Source organism: Ursus maritimus, unplaced genomic scaffold, assembly GCF_017311325.1.
Source record: "Ursus maritimus isolate PB19 unplaced genomic scaffold, ASM1731132v1 scaffold_14, whole genome shotgun sequence".
NCBI lineage: Eukaryota > Metazoa > Chordata > Mammalia > Carnivora > Ursidae > Ursus > Ursus maritimus.
In genome coordinates, this window is record NW_024423786.1 from 6,013,304 (window position 1) to 6,035,104 (window position 21,801).

Consider the following 21,801-nt stretch of genomic DNA (forward strand, 5'->3'; position numbering starts at 1 on the left):
TTTTTAAAGATTTTATTTATTTGACAGAGAGAGACAGCCAGCGAGAGAGGGAACACAGGCAGGGGGAATGGGAGAGGAAGAAGCAGGCTCCCAGCGGAGGAGCCTGATGTGGGGCTCGATCCCAGGACTCCAGAATCACGCCCTGAGCCGAAGGCAGACGCTTAACAGCTGAGCCACCCAGGCGCCCCTCTAAAATAATCTGAAAAAAAAAAAAAAAAAGGAAGAATATCTACCTGTGTAATATTTCTGAAAATGTAAAGATTCTAAAAAATCTTAAATGCTTGCAAACTTTCACTTAAAAAAAAATAGTGAGGGGCGCCTAGGTGGCTCAGCCGTTAAGCATCTGCCTTTGGCTCAGGTCACGATCCCAGCGTCCTGGGATGGAGCCCCACATCAGATTCCCTGCTCAGCGGGAAGCCTGCTTCTCCGTCTCACTCCCCTTGCTTGTGTTCCCTCTCTCACTGGCTGTCAAATAAATAAATAAAATCTTTAAAAAAACAGTGAATTACTTTGAAATACAAAATACTACCTCTTAGTTTAAGTTTCACAGATATCTGTTCATATTATGTATTCCTAAGGCATCCCTGCATTTCACAAAATGGCAGAAAGATGAAGTTTTTTTCAGCTTACATATAAGAAAGCAAAGATTTACGATAAATTGAGGGGCTTATTTTTATTTTTTAAAGATTTTTTTATTTTAGAGAGAGACACACACAGTGACAGCAAGAGTGAGGGGAAGGGCAGAGGCAGAGAAACTTAAGCAGACTCCCTGCTGAGCGCAGAGCCCAACATGGGGCTTGACCCACTACCCATGAGATCACAACCTGAGCTGAAATCAAGAGTTGGACAATTAACCAACTGAGCCACCCAGGTACCCCAAATTGAGGGGTTTAAATATCTCTCAATTTTAGAAATGGACCTCCATTAGTTTTAAGGAAGTTAACATTCATGGTTTAATTACTGGAGTTTGTAAACAGTTTTTAAAAATTCAATTCAGTTGGTACAATCATAAATGGAAGGTGGGTGGTGGGAGAAGACACCTTATTTCTTTTTAACCCATGTACTCCCTGACAAGGGGAAAATGAAGTTAAAAATCACATTCAGATAAATAGTAACTTAAAAAACAACGAAAATGCTTTAATGATAAGGGGGAAAAAAAGACAAAATTTTATTCCACAAGTAACAGTGACTTTTCAGACTTGCACACTATGTTCAAAAAGGAAGAGAAATCTAACCAACTCCACCCTGGTAAACCTGCCTAAATCCATGCCCCATTCACATTGGTTTAATCCCTGCCAAGCATAATGTTATGAATCAATTACTTTCTGGAACGGCATCTCCTTACAGGAGAACTTAGGACAGTAGAGGCACAGATGTCGCTATTTCCCCTCAGTTCAGGAATGAGGTCAGAAAATATCAGCCTCTAAAATGGAAGCTAAGAGAATCAACAAAAAATAATCAACTACACAGATAACTGCTTTAACAAATGGTAGGTATGGTGGTTCTTACAACAGGAGTGCTTTCGCCCCCCAAAATGAATCTGAGTGGCTGGAAGGGACTGCAAGTCATGTGTGCTGTATTTCTGATTTCACATGCTTTTCTAGGTTGGTGTCACTTTAGCTGTGGAGATCTTGTAAAGGCATGAAACCCAGGACAGAGAGCTCTTGGGTCAAGTCCTCCACTTGCACTTTGTGGCGGTGGGGTGTGGTGGCCACCTCTCTGAGACTCGAACCTTCGTCCTAGGGAGGGTCCCACCATTTGAACTCAAAAATCTGTTGTGGGAGAAGAACACAAGTGTCTGCCCCACCTTAACGCCCACTACCTGAATATGTGCTATAACAATTTTGCAAAAAAATGGTATACAATATTGGCTATCAAAAAACAAAACAAAAAAATGAGCGAGTCTGCAGCAAAATCACTCAAGTTGTGTGGACCACACAGCATGTGCTGGTCTTAGCTGATTGCACAACGCTTGTGCTGTTTTGATGTGTGGTGTACGGTCACAACATTTCCCCCGCTTTATTAAGTAAAAATGTCTCCTATGGAAGTGGAAAAGCCCACGAAGAAAGTAGGTGAGTTTTAAAGGTCTACGAAATTCCCTTAGAAAAAAAAAAAAAAAAGAGATAACGTATAGAGAAAGGTGATCCTATAAAAGATAGAATCTTGGCCAAACATGTGTCCCCCCTTATTTGTATACGGTTTTTTGCATTGGGTTTTTTGCAAAAAGCGTTGGTTCCACAAAGTTTCGTGGTGTTCTTGAGTGTGGCATGCTTTCATAAAGCCAGTGAAATTCTCGTATGGAGGGTGCGCGGCCGGTCAGCGCGATGCCCCTGAGCACATGCCGCTACACTGGGCAGCTCAGAGCCTTGGGAGAGCTGGAAAGTGATGGAGCAGAGGAGGATTTGGTGAAGAATTAGTTTTAAAGCAAGCCTGGAAGGTTCGAGATTTGAGAACCACGTAAACACACTCTGAAGAGAGCAGCTGAAGCAACTTCTGTTCTCAGTGAGGCGGCAGCAACTCCCCCAGTGAAGCGCAGCCACTCCTGAATGTGGTTTTATCACAGAGCAAATTTCCAACCTTGCCGAACCTGAGCTTTTAAAAAAAACACATACCGTCTGTTACATTTATTCAGAAAGTAAGAAAAAAGTTCCACGAATCCTGCTTTTAGCCGGTAACTGTGAGGCTTTGCTGGTACATGATTCCAGAACCCCAGGGCCCTCGGGTAATGCTGAAGAGCGCACGGCCTGCTACATGACGTTCAGACTGTATGTGAAGAAGGAAAATCGCTCCTATAAGGCTTGTCTAAAGATGATGCTTTTGGACATCCTTCTAGAGCTTTCAGTTAGAAATAATACCTGTGCGGTCTTGTGGCTTTTCTACATCTTTCCCGTAGCCGTTACATGAAAGGAGTCCCCACAACCTTGAAGGCACATCAGCTGATGATAAGATGTGACGTGGAGTGCTCACAGGAGGATAGTACTTTGATGAAGGATTCACGGAAGAGTTTTTACCATAAAGGCACATGAAATATCACCACCAATGACAAATGAAACAGGGAAAAAATGGCTCCTGAAATTTCTGCTGACTTTCAGGGTTTTGAGAAAGTGATGCTTCAAAGCCAAGTCTTTTACTTTGCTAAGCAGCCTGGAGAAAGCAAAGCCAGTAATACAAATGTTGAGCTATTAGCATCACTAATGAAGAGCAAAAGGACTTACTACTAAGAAGCTATTTCAAACTGATGGTCATTACTGGTCTGAGGCAGGGGCAAAAGAGGACGAGCTTACAATGTAGACCGTGCAGATATGATGATTCTGTTGTGAGAGAGCAGGAACATGTCATGAACAGAAGCACCGTGTGCACACACACAACTACAAGCAGAATCGCGGGCTGCCGGGAGCTCCAGGACCACGTGTCAAAGGAACGCACAAAGATACCCGTCTTAGTCATCTCGCAGCTTCCGGCTCTTACCGTCCACTTGTGGGGTATGTAGTGCCAAGGAGACGACTGCCTGCCAGTGTCATGAATTTGGACACTGGATCAATCTGACGTGTTTCCCTGACTGGCTTCCCCTCTGCGCATCTACCCCTCCACCCCTGCCGCCCCGCAAACCTTCACTGGTATGTAACCAGCTTCAAAAAAGGCTCGGTTGATTGTGTTTTACCAAACGCTAATTGCATTCATTCTGTACCTCCATACATTATTTCCCAGCATTTTTAAATTTTATAACAAGTTCACTGAAGACGCAATTTTTTCTTTTTTTTCTAATAGTGTACAATACTGCTGTGTACTATACACAAACATGTCCATCAGTGAGTTCACTGAGAGTTAAAGATTAGGTTTTAAAGGCTTTATGACACGGAAATCCTTGACAAAACAGATTTTTAAGCGTTTGAGTAGTTGGTTCAAGTTCTTAGATAAAGTGAGACACATTATTTGTTCCATTTAACATAATGGAACATAGAGGTTTACAATTCCCAAATCTCCTCTCTCTCCAGCACTCTCAGAAAGCAACTGGAGGTGAGTAACAAGAGACGCGTGCATACACAGTGTTGGGGAAACTGTACTTGGATATCAATGTAAACTACTGTCATTCTCGGGTAAAATCAGACAGTAACAGAATTCCCCTGTTGCTGGAAGAGTCCTCGTGGGACTTATCTAGTCTGACCTGCTTACTGAATGGGGGAGGACACAAGCCCACAGACGAGCAGCTCAGCATCAGTCAGGAGTCAGTAATTGACCCAAGGACAGAATGTGAAGGCCAGGATGGGGCTCTTTTTGCTCCCCTTTATAGTTTTATCTTGTAAAATACTAACTGCTTTTTGGTGCCGGGACTGTTATGCCCTTTAAAACTTCTCGATAATCGGGCGGTTATAATAAGAGGACTCTACCTCACACTGAACTTGGCTTACTGCAGGAGACTCACAGTATGTGTTGGTAAATCAGAATTCTGAGGCTGAATTGTTAAAGTTCGTCTTGGTCACTCCTCTCTCGTGAAGAAACCCAACGGCTTAGAATCACCTCCTGTAACCAATGAAAATAAAAAGGTGACTAAAAATTTCAAAGACGGAAATGAAAGAACATGCTAGGAGTGTGAGAGCACAGCAACATTTCACAAAGAACTGCCTATATAATGATGACACCTGTTCCCATTCCTCGTCATGAAACACCTGGGGGAAAGGTGAAGGCAGCAATGCACACCTTCCATGCAAATACTATCTACCATAATCACACCAAGACCTTAAAAGCTGAACTTGCCTTGGGAGTGGTATCCCACTAGCACATTTTGGGAATGGGGTGCCAGTGTGAAAGCTAGCACTTCACATTAGAACCAGCTCCAAGGTGGCGCTGGTATATCTGGGCCCGTGCTGAGGAGGGGAAGTGGGTCTGGGCTGGCCCTCGATGAACAGCTAACCTAGCGGGCACGAGCAGGACCAACTGCACGGATGAGGCACGGGGCCTGGGGAGGCTGCCTGGTGAGGCTGCAGGGGCCACAGCAGTGCAAACCAGGAGGAAGGGTGCAAGGTTAGAGACAAAGAAAATCAACCACGTGCTGGATGTGGGGGAGGAGTCACAGGGCACGGGGCAGAAATAGTAACTAATATTGGGAGACAGGATGGCAGCCCTGCCAGAGAAACACCTGCCAGGACTCAGAAGCCAGAACCCCAGAAGCCAGACAAGATCGAGGTGGGGGAGTGAGTTAGCAGCACCACTTTGGTTTCTGGGAATGAGATCTGGGAGAGGCCTGGCCAGGAGGTCCCAGGCCGTCTGAGAGAGCAGTGTCAGCTGAGTGGTGGGGATGGAAGCCAGATGACATGGCAGATAAAGCAGCAGCAGGAATTACAGGGGAGTGAGAGCGGGCTCAGCAGGGAGAGGGCCTGACGGGGCTTCCTGTTATAAAGGCAAGATGGTTTTCATTTCTTTTCTTGGGACCACATGTTCCAGAAGACACAATATGGTGGACAGAATCTTTGGGATGCCATGAGTTTGTCTCTGAGATGACCTACCTGAACTTTAATTTGTTTCATACATTCTGGTGACTCCATCTCTTGGTCAGTCATGGTAGAGGGTTTAATCAAATAGCACAGCATCAGTTCCTATTGAGAAATGAAGAAAACTTCCACATCCCACACAATAATAATAATATAAATTTGGGTGCAGGAAATGCAGGCAGTCTCCATTTCCTCCCACTGTGTATTCTTGGAAACTCACAAAGCACATTGGTTTCCTCCTAGGAACGTGACTGGGCCCAAGATCTAGACTAAGGACCTGCCATTTAGTCATTGTTGACATGGCAAGAAAATGCAAATAAAGCAAATATACGGATTATAAACACAACATTTAAAATATTAAGTATATGCTACAAGTTCCATAAAATGGGTATAAAAATACTAGAAACATTATGGACTCCCTATTTCTAAAAGAGCTACTTTTTATAGGCCACGCATAAGCAACTTAACCTGTACTCAAGGCAGTTGCCACCTGGCTTCTACTGGACCCTCTGGTGCCCCCCTCCCACTGTGCCTCCAGCAGCACTGATGCAGAGTCAGAGGGGGGTTCACAATCCGTGTTCAGTTAGCAAACTGTTCAGTAACAGAGAACACACAAAGCTTTCATCCTTAGTAGTCCTGGTGTAAGATGAAATTTCCCTCCTATCCTGATGGCAGCAGAATGCAGCAGAACACAAGCCAGGCAGTCAGACGACTGACTCTGGGTTTGAATCCCAATTCTGCATATAAGCTGCATGATCTTGGGTTTGTCACTCAACATCTCTGACTCTGATTCCTCACCCTTAGGGATGAGGATAACAACAGGGTGGTGAGAAAACATGAACACTGCTTAGCCATAAATATTAATATCCTTCCTCTCTCCTCAAGAGATCTGCTAGCTCTGAAAAGAAATTTATCAATGTTTTGACTCCCTTGTGAATGTGTGTGAATTTTGAGCATGTGCTGATGGCACCCTGGGAAGGAAGGCAAGGCCCACCTACATCAATCACTACAGGAAACTCTGAAGCTCAGTTCTTGGAGCTCAGCACCAGTGGGTGATAGCAGGGAATGTGAGAGGACGTCAGCTTTTAGCCCCATCTTTGAGAACCTCACTGGAAGTGTGAAGTTCCTACAGATGACTTTTATGATTCTATTACATTTAAGAAAAAAAAAACAACTAACCATTTAAGTGACACGTGAATGCCAAAGTTGATGTTACCTTGGAGACGTTAACTGAAACTCTGCTCAAGGCAGCCAGTGACCTCCAACTGAAAGGTCTGCGAAGAGAGCCCTCAAAATGGTCATCAACTAATTCGACAATGACGGAGTAACTGGAAGACACATAGAGGGCATTGTGAAAATAAAGAGCATGAAATCAACCTCCTTAAAAAGAATAACGCTTGTTCTACCAAGAACAAAGATACAGAAAATAAAACATACATCGTCTAATCCTAAATGCTCCTGAAACATTATTAGGGAAAATATTAACGAAAAACACTTACTTTACATTACAAACTTTAGGCTCATCTCAACACTGACTAGGAGAGAACGGAAATATTTCTTCCAAAAAGAAAACCATGAATTCACTCAACTGTTTAGATACTAACACTCACTGATATTAAGATGAACAATTACTGCACAGATTAACTCAATGCGTAACACTACAACACATCTATCATAACCTATTTATTATTTTACATATAGTGCAACAATGTTAGCGTATAAGGCACAGATTTAGAGCATCTATTCCTCATAGGTCAAGAGAAACATGATTGTAATAGTTTCTGTGACACTGAAAATTACACTGGAGGTCAGAAATTTCCTCCTGTCGCTTTAAGCCATTAACTTATTTAAAAATCACTCCAAACCTTGCATGGTAAAATGGAGGGCCTTTTCGATACAACACTGCAAAGAAAAAGAAAGAAAATGTATAACCACTTGAAAGCATAATCTTACTACTGACATTTTCTCTTCTCCAAAGAGACATAAATACCCAATTATCTGTATATGGGTAATCTGCAATATGCCCTGTGGTCTATTTTTAAAACCCAAATTGTTTTCTTCCCCTGGAACAAAATGCAATTAGTAAAGCAAATCTGTGGCCAGGATCCTAACAATTTTATCTCACCCTCACCCCATAAATGAAATCCAAATTCAAATACAAGTGATTTTGGTCTTGCCTCTTGTCTTACACTCTTCCAGAGGGAGAATGTGAAATTATGTCAAACATGTGAAGTACACATAATGTGGGATACTTTGTTATTAATTTCAAATCGAAGTAATTCAGTGTCTGAGCTACTCCAGCCAGGTATAAGCTGCCTTGAGTCTTGGTGCTAGAGATGAGTAAGGATCATCACTATTTTTAAGAAATTCAGTCAGGTGGGGAAAATAGTCACATAACCACACAGGCCATTTGGAGATCAGTCTGCCCTACTAATTCAATCTGTGAAGGTCAAAAGCCAGTGCCCACAAGAGCCTGGGGCAAGGGCTCTGCCCCTCGGACTCTGCAACTGCATAGGGAACCCTTCAGAGGCACAACGTCTGTGGCAGGGAGTGGCTGTTTATCAAACAGCCCTTTCTTTCCAGGCACGTGGCTAGATGATGTCTCTTAGTCTCCAAGCAGACAGGCTGGCCCAAAAAACCCTGCCATGTACAGAGTCTGCACTTATTCCTTTTTGAAGATGACCTTGAAAGCCATGTGGTGAAGACCAGAAAGCCACAAGGAAGAAGCCTGGGCTCCTGAAGCACTTTTGGGAGTTGATCTGCTCACCATTCAGAGATACCAGTTTTCAGATTTCACACGAAAAATTAACTTCTTGTTGTTAAGCCTCTGAGATTTGGGGTTTATATGTAACTACAGCTGTAAAGAATTACCTTTACTAATACACAATTACATCTGTAAGCTTGTGGCTGTCCCCAGTGCAAAATCAATGCAGAAAAGCTTTTTATCCTTTGAAGAACTGATAGAATTTTCCTTTTTGGCCATACCTGTACTGTAGCTCTAGGCTCAGCAAGCTCAGAAAAACCTGATAGCATGAGTAGTAACCCTGTAGGCCCATGGACAATATAGCACCCCCTCACCTAGACTACATTCTCTAGCGTTACGTTTCCTTTTTATTATACTTCCTATTTAAATTATATTTAAAGGATTTGGCAAGTCAGCTCAAATTCACTGCATAAGGGCACAAATTTAAATAAATACCCCAACATACAATCCTCAACTTTTTGAGATGTGGTGTAGTGGAAGGAAACCACCTACTGGAATGAACTTGAATTCAGGAGTTTTGTTTCCTGCCCGGTTTCTACCACTCACGGTTGTGTGACTTCAAGCAAGTTACTAACATCCCTGAGCCTCATTTTCCAAAATTACAAAATGAAGAACGAGGGGGAAATTGAGATCTTTTCTAGCACTCCAATACCATTATTTATGATCAGGCAAACATCTGTAATGTGCATCTGGAACACTGGAACATTACACAGCTGGAAAGCAGCTTCCAACCACAAGTCGGGTCATTTCAGATGACTGATGATGGTGGTATAGCTCAGAAGTTAAAAGCATGAACATGGAATCAGACCCAAGTTCAAGTCTTCTCAGGGTCAAGACCACATGAAGATGCCTTGTGTTTCAATCTCCTTATACTGAAATCTGGGGGTAGTAATTGAAGATACAGGTGTTGGCACAGTGGGTGGCATAAAGTGAGGGTTCAGAATGTTACCTAGGATAGTAATCCTAATGATGACAGTGTATTCAGAGTGAAAGATAAAATCGTTTTACAAAAATGCCTCTCAAGCAGAAAGATAGAAACTTCTGAAGTCTTAAGAAATCCCGGGTATTCAAAAATAAAGTCTGAAAGAACGGGGTAAAGAAGAGAAAGCTCCTTCTTATAAATGAAAGCCAGATATGGCATGTGGAAGGAATGACAGAATTAGAAAAGGATTAGGGCAATAATTAATTTGGGCAACTGTTATAATTATTGGAGACACGGATATGCCCAGTCTCATCCTACATATTACTTCTTAATTACAAAAGGAAATATGCATTTTTACAACAGACATCTGATAATGGTCACTTTAGCCAAGTAATCAAACTTAGTATCATCAACAGTGGGACAGCCTGATGTTAAGTACCTCCTGATGGGGCATAATACACACAACACCTATGCACGCAAAAGAATGTCCACGAGGGAACAATTAAACATATCTAGAACGTGGAATATCCTCTAGGACTCTTCAAAAATTCAATATCATGAAAAACAAACAAGGTAGAGAAACTGTTACAGATAAAAAAAGCTAAACAGGCTGTGGTGGGGTGAATGGAGCCCCCAAAAGATACATCCATGTCCTAATCCCTGGTGGGGTGAATGGAGCCCCCAAAAGATACATCCATGTCCTAATCCCTGGAATCTGTGAGGGTGGCCTTCTTTGAAAAAGGTTCTTTGCAGAGACTGGAGTGATGTAACCATAATGCAAGGGACACCCGGTGCCACTAGCAGCTGAAGAGGCAAGAGATTGATGTCCCCTACCACCCAGCAGACTTCCGGCCTCCAGGGCTGTGAAGAGCAGTGAGAGAATGAATTTCTGCTGTTTTAAGCCCTCCAGTTTGTGGTAATTTCTTATGGCAGCCCTAGCAAAATAAAAGAGAAACCTACAACACCAGATAGGATACATGGTGACTAGAGCCTGTATTAAAACAACAACAAAATCCCCATAGCTGCAGAAGACATTGTGGGGACAAGAGGGAAATTTCAATTTTCTGGTATTTTGATGATATTGAAAGTTCTGACTTCTCTCAGGTATGGCATGGTATTATAGTTACGGAGGAGAATGTCTCTATTCTTATGAGTTGCATGCAGCAATACCATGCATCGTGTATGCAGATGTGGAAAATCTTAACAAAAATATTTAAAAAGCTTGTCTAGAAAAATAAGCCAAGAGAGTGGTTTAGGAAAGAACCAAGACGTGGGAAGAAGGCACAGCTCTTTGCGATGAGTACAGAGGAGCTGTTTCGATGCCTCTCCCTGGAGGCAGAACCAGTTACCAGCCTCTGAGCTGGGCGCCGTGAATAGGGAGGGCTCCTTCAGGCTCTGGGAACCCTGTACTCCGCTGGCTTCTAATGGCTCTCATCACTCCACTTGTCTTGCGACTTCTACTTCGCAGGCTGCTGTGAAATTACATGACCAAACTCAGTCAACGCGGCTCCAAAACTGGAGTGTGTGGGAAGGCGGCTTAGGAGTAACTGGATCTCAGGTCACATCGACCAGTAGCAGCACACGTCAGAAAAAAATATACACCTGGAGTTGGTTTTCAGCTTTCTGGCTGGCGACAGCAGTTTGGTGTGGTGGAAGTACACAGACCTTGGACCCAGACAGAGCGAACCTCCATACTTAGCTGCTGTGGGACCCTCGGCAACTTCCCTGACCTTTCTAAACCATACTTTCCTCAGCGTCTTATAAAAGGAGGTGAATGCCATATGTCTCACAGGAGTATTAAGACCAAATAAGATGAGGGAAGAAAAGCACCAAGGCAAGGCGCCGGCTCACAGTAAGAGCCAGAGGCTGGGGGAGCTTTTGGGTGGGGAATGTAAGGAAAGGCTCCCACTTGGTTTCTAATCTGGTTTTCACCAGTGGGTGATCAAGGTCAAGTAGCTCGGCAGCTGCACTCAATTTGAGATCCATATCATTTTTTCCGAGTACTGCTCCTGGATGAAAAGTGATTCATAAGATTTATTCAAGGGAAGAGTTTCCCTGATAAGATGTGAATTTCATAATGGCCCTTTGTCATGGGTCATTACCTCTATAAGCAGAAACAATGGTTAAGAGGGGATGTCCTGGGCTTAACCTGTGTTGACAGTTCTAGGGTATGTGTGATTAGATCACCGACCCTCAAAATTAAAATAATATTACTGTTAAAAAGCAGCAAGCACCAAGCAGCTGTGCCCAGAGAAGAGGAAAAGTTTAAGAAGCTGTTCCTCTTTTTTTTTTTTTTAAGATTTTATTTTTAAGTAATCTCTACACCCGATGTGGGGTTTCAACTTACAACCCTGAGATCAAGAGGTGCATGCTCCACAGACTAAGCCAGCCAGGCGCCCCAGGAAGCTGTTCCTCTTATCCCAGGCTAGCACTGCTTGTGAACCCCTGCTAAAGCAGGAAATGTGAAGACACTCCTCATGTTGCTGCTGGGTCAGAGACCTGCTCTCACATTAATTATACAAGCAGCTAGAAGTACATGATACGACCCAGCTGTGGCAAAGGCCTCCAGAGAGTTGGGAAAGAACAGTTGTTTTATTTCTTAAAAAAAAAAACAAAAAACAAAAAACAACTGTCTGTTCTTTCAACCATCCCTATAAGGAGGTTTATCTTAAAAAAGACTCTTCATCCACAAATGTGGCTTAGCACTGAAAATACGTGAGATGAGGTATGCTTAGAAGGCACTCAACAAAGGCCCCTTTCCCCTGCAATTTTTAATTCCTTTTTTGTAAAGAAGACCGTGTTATCCGTGTTATATGATGAGCAAAAGGATACTCAGAGAGATGAAGTAACTTGCCTGAGGTCACACAGTAAAGAGGTAGAGCTGGCTGTGAACCCAAAGAGCTCTCTTCACTAGCTCCACGCCACCTCTGAAAGTATCCCTGCAGCCTTATCGACTGGAAAATTCTAACTCAAGTTTCACCCATACAACGAGAAAGTTGAAGACCTGCCAACCGTTTGCACCAAACGGCTATTCTTACAGGAGTATGAAAAGGAGAACAGGGTGGGAAGCCAATGAAGGAAAATGAAACAGGCACATAAGTTATTAAACACTGTGAACTGCGGCCAACACAATTATGTGGAAACCTAGCAAACTAATCTCAAGCTAATCCTGACCATTTGTGTGCTAACCCCGAGTTAGCATATCTGTACCTGAAATCCAGGCATAGAAGAAACAAAAGAAACCATTTATCTCAGAGGGATAGGAAATCCTTAACCTTTATTTTGGACTGCTGACACCCTCCCCATTTGAGAATTTAATGAAAGGTGTGGACTCCTGACCCAGAAAAACACACCAATCTACAAACACAGTATTTTATGCTGGGGTCTCCTAAAGACTCTCCTATGATTTCAGGTTAAGCACAATTTCAGAGCATTCAAAGATTTAAAAGATTGAATTGGCTTTGTGTATTAAAAAAAAGGCTCAAAACACATGAAACAAGCATATGACACAGTTCACAAGACCTCAAGGGCCATGACTTCTCAAATATCTTGACATTTTTGTTTGAGCCTCAGAATTCTGAAAACATCCAGGAAGCACTCTCACTTAGCAGATGTCTGAGGGACTTAGCAGTGACATGGAGTGCTGGGAGGGACCCCAGGATCTACGTCCACTCATCCGGGCCTGTGGCTTTGAGAGCTGCTTACATAATGACAACTCCAAATTTATATCTGAAGGCTCTCCTGTGCTCTAGAATCATCTCTCTTCATAATATCTCCACTGGACATACTTAATACGTCCGAAATACAGGTATGCAGGCATTATACCTGATTCCTCTTAATTGAAATTCCGACATCCATTCTGTCTTCAGGGCTAGTTGGGCTCAGCTTTCCTAACTAAGTCTGTCTGCTTCATTTTTGTCCCTGTCCCACCCTGCAGTCTATTACTAACAGAGCAGACAGAGGGTCCTGCTCATTTTAAGTCACTTCTTTGTTCAAAATCTCCCAAGACTTCCAATCACCAGAATAACAACCAGGCCCTACATGCTCTGCGTCAGGCTGACTTGCAGACATCAACTCATGTCACTCTCCCCCTGGGATCTCCAAGTTCTAAACACACTATCTAAATGCTGTTCCTGAAACTTCCCTGCCTCAGGGCCTTTGTACTTGCTGTTCACTTTGTGCCTACTATGTTCTTCACTCTTCCCTGGGATCTCTAAGTTCTAGACATCCTGTCTTTATGTTGTTCCTGAGACTGACTGAGTTCATCCCTGCCTCAGGGCCTTTGCACTTGCTGTTCACTTTGTGCCTACCATGTTCTTCCCCAGATTCCCAAGTGACCTGGTTCCCTCGCTGTGGTCACATTTTTGTTTGTGGTCACATTTTTCAGAGTCTTTTCCTAACTAACTTTCTTTACTCCCTATCCCTTTTTTCTGTTTTTTCTTAGTATTTAATAGTCCCTGAAATTACATTATATATTTACTTATTTGCTGATTCATCTCCCCAGCCAGAAACACAAGCAGCTCCATCAAGGCAGCTTTGTGTTTGTCTCATTCACCTCTGTATTCCTGGCACCTAAGACGACCTGGCCCACAGGAGTCTCTCAGTAATTCTCTGTTGAATGAAGTGCCCATCTGGTCCAGAATCCTTACTTATTAAGATAAGAACAGGCAGTTTCTAAGAGCGTGGGCTCCAGAATTCAAAGTCCAGCTCTGTTAAGTTGCTGGCCCTGGAAACTATTAGGGGCAAATGACCCATTCTCTCACAACTGCAATCTCCCCATCAGAAAAAGATTAGAATAGTAAGAGTATCCATTGTATAGGACTGCTTTAGGAATTAAATGAGATAATGAATTTTAAAATGCTTGACACACAGTAAGTGCTCAACAAAGGATGGCTGGGATTATTACAATTGTATGATTATTCTCATTTGCCAGATGAGACAATTGAGGCCTAGAGGGTAAGGGACTGCCTTATATCACACAATCACATGGCTAATGAGAGGAGGGGAGTGGGGGCTGTAAACTCTTTTCTCAGATTACAGAGCAGAGGAGAGGAAAATTTGAATACTTGGGGTACAGGCTTCTATTTCCAGGCTTTCCCCTTAGACTTCCTTTTCACTCCTGGACAAACCCTCCACCCCAACCCAAATAATCTAAGCCAAAATGAAGACATTATCTTAGAAAAAAATCAGCAACAGCACACATTACCAATTCAGTTTTCACCCTGGGATCTGCTGCAAATGCTGGTTGAGAACCAGCGTTCTACTGAGTCAAGAATTACTTACGTAAATCTGTCCCATACTTAAGTCCCACTTTGGGCACCCAGCCCTTGCTCCGGAAGTAATGGTATGCCATGTACGTAGTCCTGAATGTGGGCTGAACTACAGGGAAAGCTTTCCAGAGCTTCATGACTGTTAAAGGCTCCTAATGTTGGTGAAAGGAAAAAAGGGCATTATTATGTATGTATTCGCGCTCATCATTCAGCCAGCGAACTGACATCTATACCAGGTGTGGAGCTGAAGCAGTAAACACACACAGCGCCCGTGACAGAAGACTTAACAGAGGATCTAGGCCTGTCCTGTCCAGTGTGGCAGCACCAGACATGGGCCAGAAGGGAGATGTGCCTCAAGTGGAAAATACACACTGAATTTCAAAGACTTGGTAAGAAAACAAGACTGGTATGTTGAGTTAAAGAAACTCTGTAAATAATATGACTTTTTGTCTTTTAAACCCTTTCACGTGGCTACCAGAAAATTTAAAATGACGCACGTGGCTCCTGTCTGAGGCTTATATTCACTTCTATCAGACAGTGCTGCTCTGGGAAAGGCTGCCCTGCAACAGCAACGTCTGAGATGAGGAGGAAGTAGCCAAATGGAAGGGAACGGCGTGGGGCGGGGGGGTGGGGAACCTAAGGCTGCACAAGAACATTCTGGGCACAGGAACAAGCGTGTGCTGGGTGCTCGAGTGTGACAAGTCCACCAGAGCCGGAGGGCAGCATGTTCCAAACATTTCACAGACCCAAGCAAGTAGCTACTATGTCAGGCCACATTCAGAAAAACCAAAACATAATTTTGTGAAAGCTTAAAAAAAGGATGCCCCATTTAGTCTTTGAAACTAGAGAATTTATCTCATGGCACAAATGAATTCTCCAGCTGCTTCAAAGAGAATTTTGTTTCTAAAGGAGGATATGAAGAGATGGTGAATGGCTTGGTTCAGAGAACGTTCAATTCTCCGGTTGGTTGAGGGCTCAGTCAATGAGACTTTCTCAGTTTGTCTCAGCCTGAGATTTTAAATCCATAAATATGAGCTAGAGTTTTTTTCTTCCTTTTTTCTTCTTTTTAAAAAATTGTTCCTAAGGTAGAAACTCCATATATGTGTGGCCTTTAAATCCCAAAGCAAGGAAACACTCAGCCCCCCTGTAATAAGCAACAGTCTTGTAGGGAAGGCTGAACTTCCAATATGGAGAGCCCATCATGTTCCAGAGGCTGAGGATTCTACATAGCAGTGGAATATTCTCGTGAATTTCAGCTAAGGCCCAGGAGAGGAGGCAAGGTGGGCTAAGAATGGCCACCATTTGGGAGAATGAGTCACCCATCAGCCAATACCTATTTTCAAACCAATGGAATACTCTTGAAAAGAATTTATATAATTAGAATTAGATGAATGATAAAATTATGTACTCCCAAGAACAGAATATGCTTTCTCTGTTCTATTTATTGTTCTGCTTACCTTTCTCTTTTTAATTCACTTGAATTATTTTAAATAGGTATTATATTCACATGGTCCAAATTCACAAAGCATAAAAACGTACAGTGAAGTCTCCCTTTCTACGTGTGTGCCCAGCCCCCCAAGGCCTCTACCAGAAGGTAAGCAACGGTATCAGCTTCTCATGGGCCTTTCTTCTAAGGGAGGCAGGCTACAGTACAGAATCACAGGCTTTGGAGAAATCTTCACATAGCTTCAAGTATTAATTCTAACCAGACTAGCCGTGTGACCTCTGGTGAGTTACCTAATTCCTCTGAACCTGTTACCTTATTTGTAGAATTCTTACCAGGCAGAGGCAAGGATTGGAAGTACCACCTGTAAGGTACCCAACATATAGCCTTTAACGAAGTAGGCACTGAACACTGGCAGTTTTAATTTTTAGTACAGTTTGGACACCTATTTCCTGATCATTATCTAAGATATTGCTCTTCTTCTAGTCTCTGGAAATGAAATTCAATCTGAAAGAGTCAAAGCTGGCTTCTGCCTTAATAATCCCAATTCAGGGGGTACCTGGGTGGCTGAGTTGGTGAAGCATGTCACTCTTGATTTTGGCTCAGGTCATGATCTCAGGGTGGTGAGATCGAACCCCACATCAGGCTCCACACTCAGCATGGAGTCTGCTTGGGATTCTCTCTCCCCTTTCCCTCTCCCCTACCACCCTCCCCCCCGGCTCGCACATGCTCTCAAATAAATAAATACATACATACATACGTACAATTTTACCTCCCCTCCAAAAAAAGAAAGAAAGAAAAAAATCCCAATTCAGGGCCCAAAGCCTAAACTTAGAGAAAAAATTCAATTCCAATTTTGTTCAGTGAAAGCAGGTGCATTTGTATTACAGCAATACGAAAATTACTACAGCCCGCTTTTGACACAAGGAAAAGTGTAAGTGGATTTTATTTAAATATAACATCTTACCTTCTTATAGTAAATACTCAGACATCCCAGAGCATAGACCAGGAAAAACGCCTAAGAACAGAGCAAGCAGGAAATGTTCATTAGAAACTGTCCCACATTCTCGAGAAATTATTTTACAAATTGATTTCTCTTTGCCTTAAGTACAAATTAATGTCCTTAAATCATCTTCAAAATGGTCACATATTTTTAATATAAATGGTTCATGTAAATTTCAAGGATTAAAAAAAATCTAAGAAAATATGAGTCATAAACTGATTAAAAATCAGTAAAAAACAAAGCATTTGTATATTTTCCATGTATTTTTCCCTTTAAAAAAACGACACAGCTAAACTGAAAAAATGATGTAAATAACTGTAATAGAAACCTTTCCTCATCAGATTTTCCTTTGTAAAATTAAATAACCATATTAAACTGAGAAAAAAATTTACAGAAAGAAATATATAGAAATTTGTGAAAAGTGGGCAGTGTAGATTTGGCTTGCATAACAAAACATGAGTTTCTCAGTCACCCTTGCTGTAATGTGATTTCCTATTAAGTAATCCCTATCTTCCCATGAACTTCAATTATACAGTAACATGTTTTACTTGGATGGGGAGGCAGGAGGAAAAGCAAAGAAAGTCAGCTGTAGTTGAGTAAAATCACACTTACATGGAAATAAAAATGGCCTTTAAAAAAAAAAGATTTTATTTATTTATTTGACAGAGAGAGAGAGAGGGAGAGAGAGAGAGAGAGAGAGAAGGTACAAGCAGGGGGAGCGGCAGGCAGAGGGAAGAGGCTCCTTAGCAGGGAGCCTGATGCAGGGCTCGATGCCAGGACCCTGGGGCCACAACCTGAGCCAAAGGCAGATGCTTAACTAACGGAGCCACCCAAGAGCCCCAACAGCTTTTTAAGTTTATTTATTTTAATAATCTCTACACTCAACACGGGGGGTTCCATCTCTCAACGCCGAAAACAAGTGTCACATACTTTACACCAACTAAGCCAGCCAGGCGCCCCAATTGCTTTCTGATAAAAAGACAACGCCAAACGCTGATACCACCAAACAGGCCCTGCTTTTAACTCTACTTGTAGAGGGGGATAGGATCTGTGTTTACACCTGAACAGACTTATATGCAAGATTGGTATGTCACAGTGACTAAATGGTCGCTATCAGTAAAACCGGGGTACTTTCTTTAGAAATAGGAGGATGGAAGATTATAACCAAACGAAAACCATTCTGCTGCTGCCGTCACATGGCACAGATGAGGGCCCTCATATGTAGGGTGGCGACAGAGATGCAGTCCCCCGCCCTGAGCCTGTACATTTCCGTTCAACAGCACCGGCGCTTACATAGCTTGCTTCCTCACTGCCCCAGCACACAGAGGAACAAACCAGAAGAGGATTTAAGAGAGCACAGGCTATGGAAGTGTAGGGGGTTTCAACCAGCGATGAGGTTTGTTGCGGAAACACCTCTGTGATCCCCAGGAATTGCCTGAATCCACCCACTGTCATTTTCTCCTGGCTAACTGATGGCAAGTCTCTTTACAGCAGTGGTTCTCAAAAGTGTGGTCTGGGGATCCTGGAGTCCTGGAGACCCCTTTCAGGAGGTCTCCAGGTCAAAACTACTTCATGATAATAACACATTATTTGCGTTGTTCCTGCTCATTCTCTCCAGAAGCTCCAAGACATGTGGTATCACAACAGACTGAATACAGCAGCAGATGTGGGCATCCAGCTGACTTCTATAAAGCCAGACCTTAAGGTGACTGCCATTCTTCTCACTGAATTTGTTCTGTTTTGAAAGAATAGTTATTTTTCATAACATTTTATTTATGTTAACGTATAATGGATTTATCATCATTATCTTAAAATGAATGAAAGAGCAAATATTTAAATTTTTGTTTTAATTTACAATTTGGTAAACAGTGACAGATATAATCCACATAAAGATGTTCTTGGGGTCTTCGAGAATTTTTAAAATAGTAAAGTGGCTTGAGAACTACCACTTCAGTTTCACTCAGATCTAAACCCAGAGCTTCTCTGAAGATTCAGGTGACCCCGCTTCTCTGGGTCCCAGACACCTCTCCCTGCCGGGACTTCTCAAAGGCCCTTTTGCTCTGTGCATTCTCCACAGCAGCCATCTCTTTCCCATGTGAAGCTCACGCGGCTCCCATGACTAAATCCCTCCAGATGGCTTTACGGCACTTCGCTTCCCTGCCTCCAGTCCCTGTGAGAACTGACCACTCTTTCTGGCCATGTTGGCTCCATGTCTGCCCCTGGACACACTAAGTGCTACTCCAGTATCTGGCACACTCTGCCCCAGACTCAAACGTCACTTCTTGGAGAGGTCTTCCCCTCCACCCTCGTTAAGCAACCCCCATCCTGATGATCTTCAGAACACTTTTGTCTGAAAACATCTTTCTTACATGCGTCTCTCCAACTCGAATGTAAACTCCGTGAGAGCAGAAACTCTGCCTGCTGTTCCCCTGGCCTGGGATGGAGTCTAGCACATGGCATTTGCTCAGCGCTTATGCTGAGAATCGACCCTGAGTTTAGGACAAAGCCAGAGTCACCAAGAGCAGGTCTCTGCAGGCCTGGCTCTCCAGCTCCTTTCTCCTCACGTGGATGCTATATGCCTCACGGTCCCTTGCAGCTACTGGTGACAGACTTCCCAGGTGTCCTACAATCTTATTTTGACCTTTTGTCTTCCTGTGGCACACTACTCACTAACGCAGAGCACCAGTGTTTCTCAGATGCACACAGATGGTGGCCAGAAGGTGCCACGGAGGAGATGAACTTGGGTCCTCAAAGTGCTTCCCCTTTAGACTTCTCCCAGCCGTCACTTCTTGGTTGAGAATGGGGCGACAGGAGGATGAACTCTGGGATGGCAGAGCTGGGCTGAAATCTTCATTAACAGCTAGGCCCTTGGAAGTGTCACTTAAGCTCTCCTACCTCGTCTACAAAATGGGGATGAAGATGCCTCATTAAAGATATAATGAGATTAAGTCTCATAAAAATTTTAAAGGCTATGCAAAGTACCTAACTGCTCAATTCATTTTCGTTTCCTCTCCTTTTAAAAAACCATTTAGATACTGTGTCCTGGAAAAGTTCAATCATCTCCTTGCCAAGCAACAGACTCCTGCTTGGTGTCTTTTAGAATTTAAGTTCTTCAGAAACTTTCCATTATCAGTAAACAAATGTTTCTCTAAGAACTGATGAAACCAATGCCTCATTAATATTTCCTGGCCTAAAATAAATGGCTTTTATGAATGTACACAAACTGCTCACTTATTACAGATGGAGTGGATCTTAATTCAACCGAGCTGGCTTTACTTAGAATTAAATCATCAGAAGACTGGGGAAGTCTGGAGAGGTAGGTGATTATGTCCCTTGAGATCTCATTATAAGTTTTTACTGTAAAAGCAAAGTGGAGGGAAGCGTTTAATGACGGTTTTAATGTCATCACTAAATCTAGTTAGGTCCCAAACCATTCTAATGGAAAAACAGTTCTCAGTAACAGATCTCTAAGAGACAGATCTTTAAGTCAGCTGTGGTATTATCATTCCCAAGCCCCAGAGAGAACGGCTCTGAGTCACCACAGAAGGGCTGCCCGTGTTCCTGACGGACATTTATGGAAACACATTAAACTGTACAAGTGGTGTACCATACACGGGTGATTCATTCAGAGGAAATCTGCCAAAACAGCCCTGAGAGGCAGAGCTAGGTTTAATTACACACTCCCTGAAAACTGCGACACCTCTCTGGAATGTCCTCAGGAACCGAAGAGCTTCCAAGAATGCAGAGCAACCTCATCTACCTCCCATTACTCTTGTCTTTCTTCAGGGAGTGTTTGGGAGAGAGAGAAGCAGACAGCGACACCTTAAACCTTTTTTTGTCGGTAAAAAGCATCTCATGGAACACAACTACTGAACAGTGAGGCTGACACCTAATGTTCTCTCTCTGCCTATGGCTGCCGCCTCCCAGAGCTGAGATACTGGCCGGCTCCTCCTGGCCTCAGCCCTCCAGCCCACCCTCCTACTGATGCCAGTTGCAGTACCTGCCCTTCCCTGACGTAGCCGCCCACAGTGCACCAGTGCCGCCAGGTAGATACCTGTAGACGTGCCCTCCACGATCTAGCCCTCCTGTGTTGCCATGCAGGGCTGAGCTGCAGGAAAGAGCCTATGTTGTCCAGTGTCCAACTGGCAATCCCCTATTTATCTTTTAACATCCACAGATACAACCAACTCTGTGAAGTCTTTCCAGCTAGCTCACGTCCCTTTGGACCCCACCGGTTTCTGTGCAAATTCCACACATTGTATGCATCCATTTAACAAATAATTATTAAGCACCTAACAGATGTCAGACACTGGGTACAAGGATACAAGAGGAGCAACACTGGCACAATCCACAGACCACATGGAATGTAATTATTTCTGGGCTATCTTTAGGCCAGAGCCATATTCTGTTTATTTCTGTATTGTTAGTACTTAGCCCAGTGCCTGGCACAGAGTAAGTACTCAGTGAACATTTTTGGAAAATATTGATTACAAAAGAAAAGGTTCCAACTAGCTACTTAATAGCTTCTACAAGTAATTTAATAATGATGATAACAAAAAGAGCAGGCACTAACACTTACTGTTTCCTATGTATCAGGCACTGTGCTGAGCCCATTACATGGGGTAGTTAATTCCCAGAACATCTTATGAACAAGGTGTTGTGTAACCCTCACTATACAGAGAAGAAATCAAGGCCCAGAGAGCTCAAGCACCTAGAGAAGGGGTATCTATAGTGTTGTCCAGCATTGCTTCCTATGATGACGAAGGTCTACACCTGTGCTGTCCAATACGGTCACCACTATCCACCTGCGGCTGCTGAGTGTTTGAAATTTAGCTTGTACAACTGAGAAACAGAATCCTGAATTTTGCTCAATTTTAGTTAGTTTAAATTAAATAGTCACACGTGGCTA

At 43.1% G+C, this 21,801-nt stretch overlaps 1 protein-coding gene across 8 annotated transcripts in view; it reads right to left on the bottom strand.

Moving 5' to 3' along the window:
* Positions 1–1,112: 1,112 nt before the first annotated feature.
* The window catches only part of TSEN2 (tRNA splicing endonuclease subunit 2), a 42,244-nt gene continuing 21,555 nt past the window's right edge, over positions 1,113–21,801 (bottom strand). For 2 of the 8 annotated variants that reach the window (XM_040628433.1, XM_008697868.2), the window contains 5 exons: positions 16,857–16,907; positions 14,459–14,597; positions 7,355–7,391; positions 6,706–6,817; positions 4,559–5,594 (listed from right to left, as the gene is read on the bottom strand). In XM_040628433.1, the coding sequence (XP_040484367.1) occupies positions 5,412–5,594; positions 6,706–6,817; positions 7,355–7,391; positions 14,459–14,597; positions 16,857–16,907 (522 nt within the window). In that variant the 3' untranslated portion in view covers positions 4,559–5,411. Of the gene's footprint in view, positions 4,522–4,558; positions 5,595–6,668; positions 6,818–7,354; positions 7,392–14,458; positions 14,598–16,856; positions 16,908–21,801 lie in introns of those variants that run through there. The other 6 variants (XR_570324.2, XM_040628434.1, XM_008697866.2 and 3 more) reach the window with 6 other exon arrangements.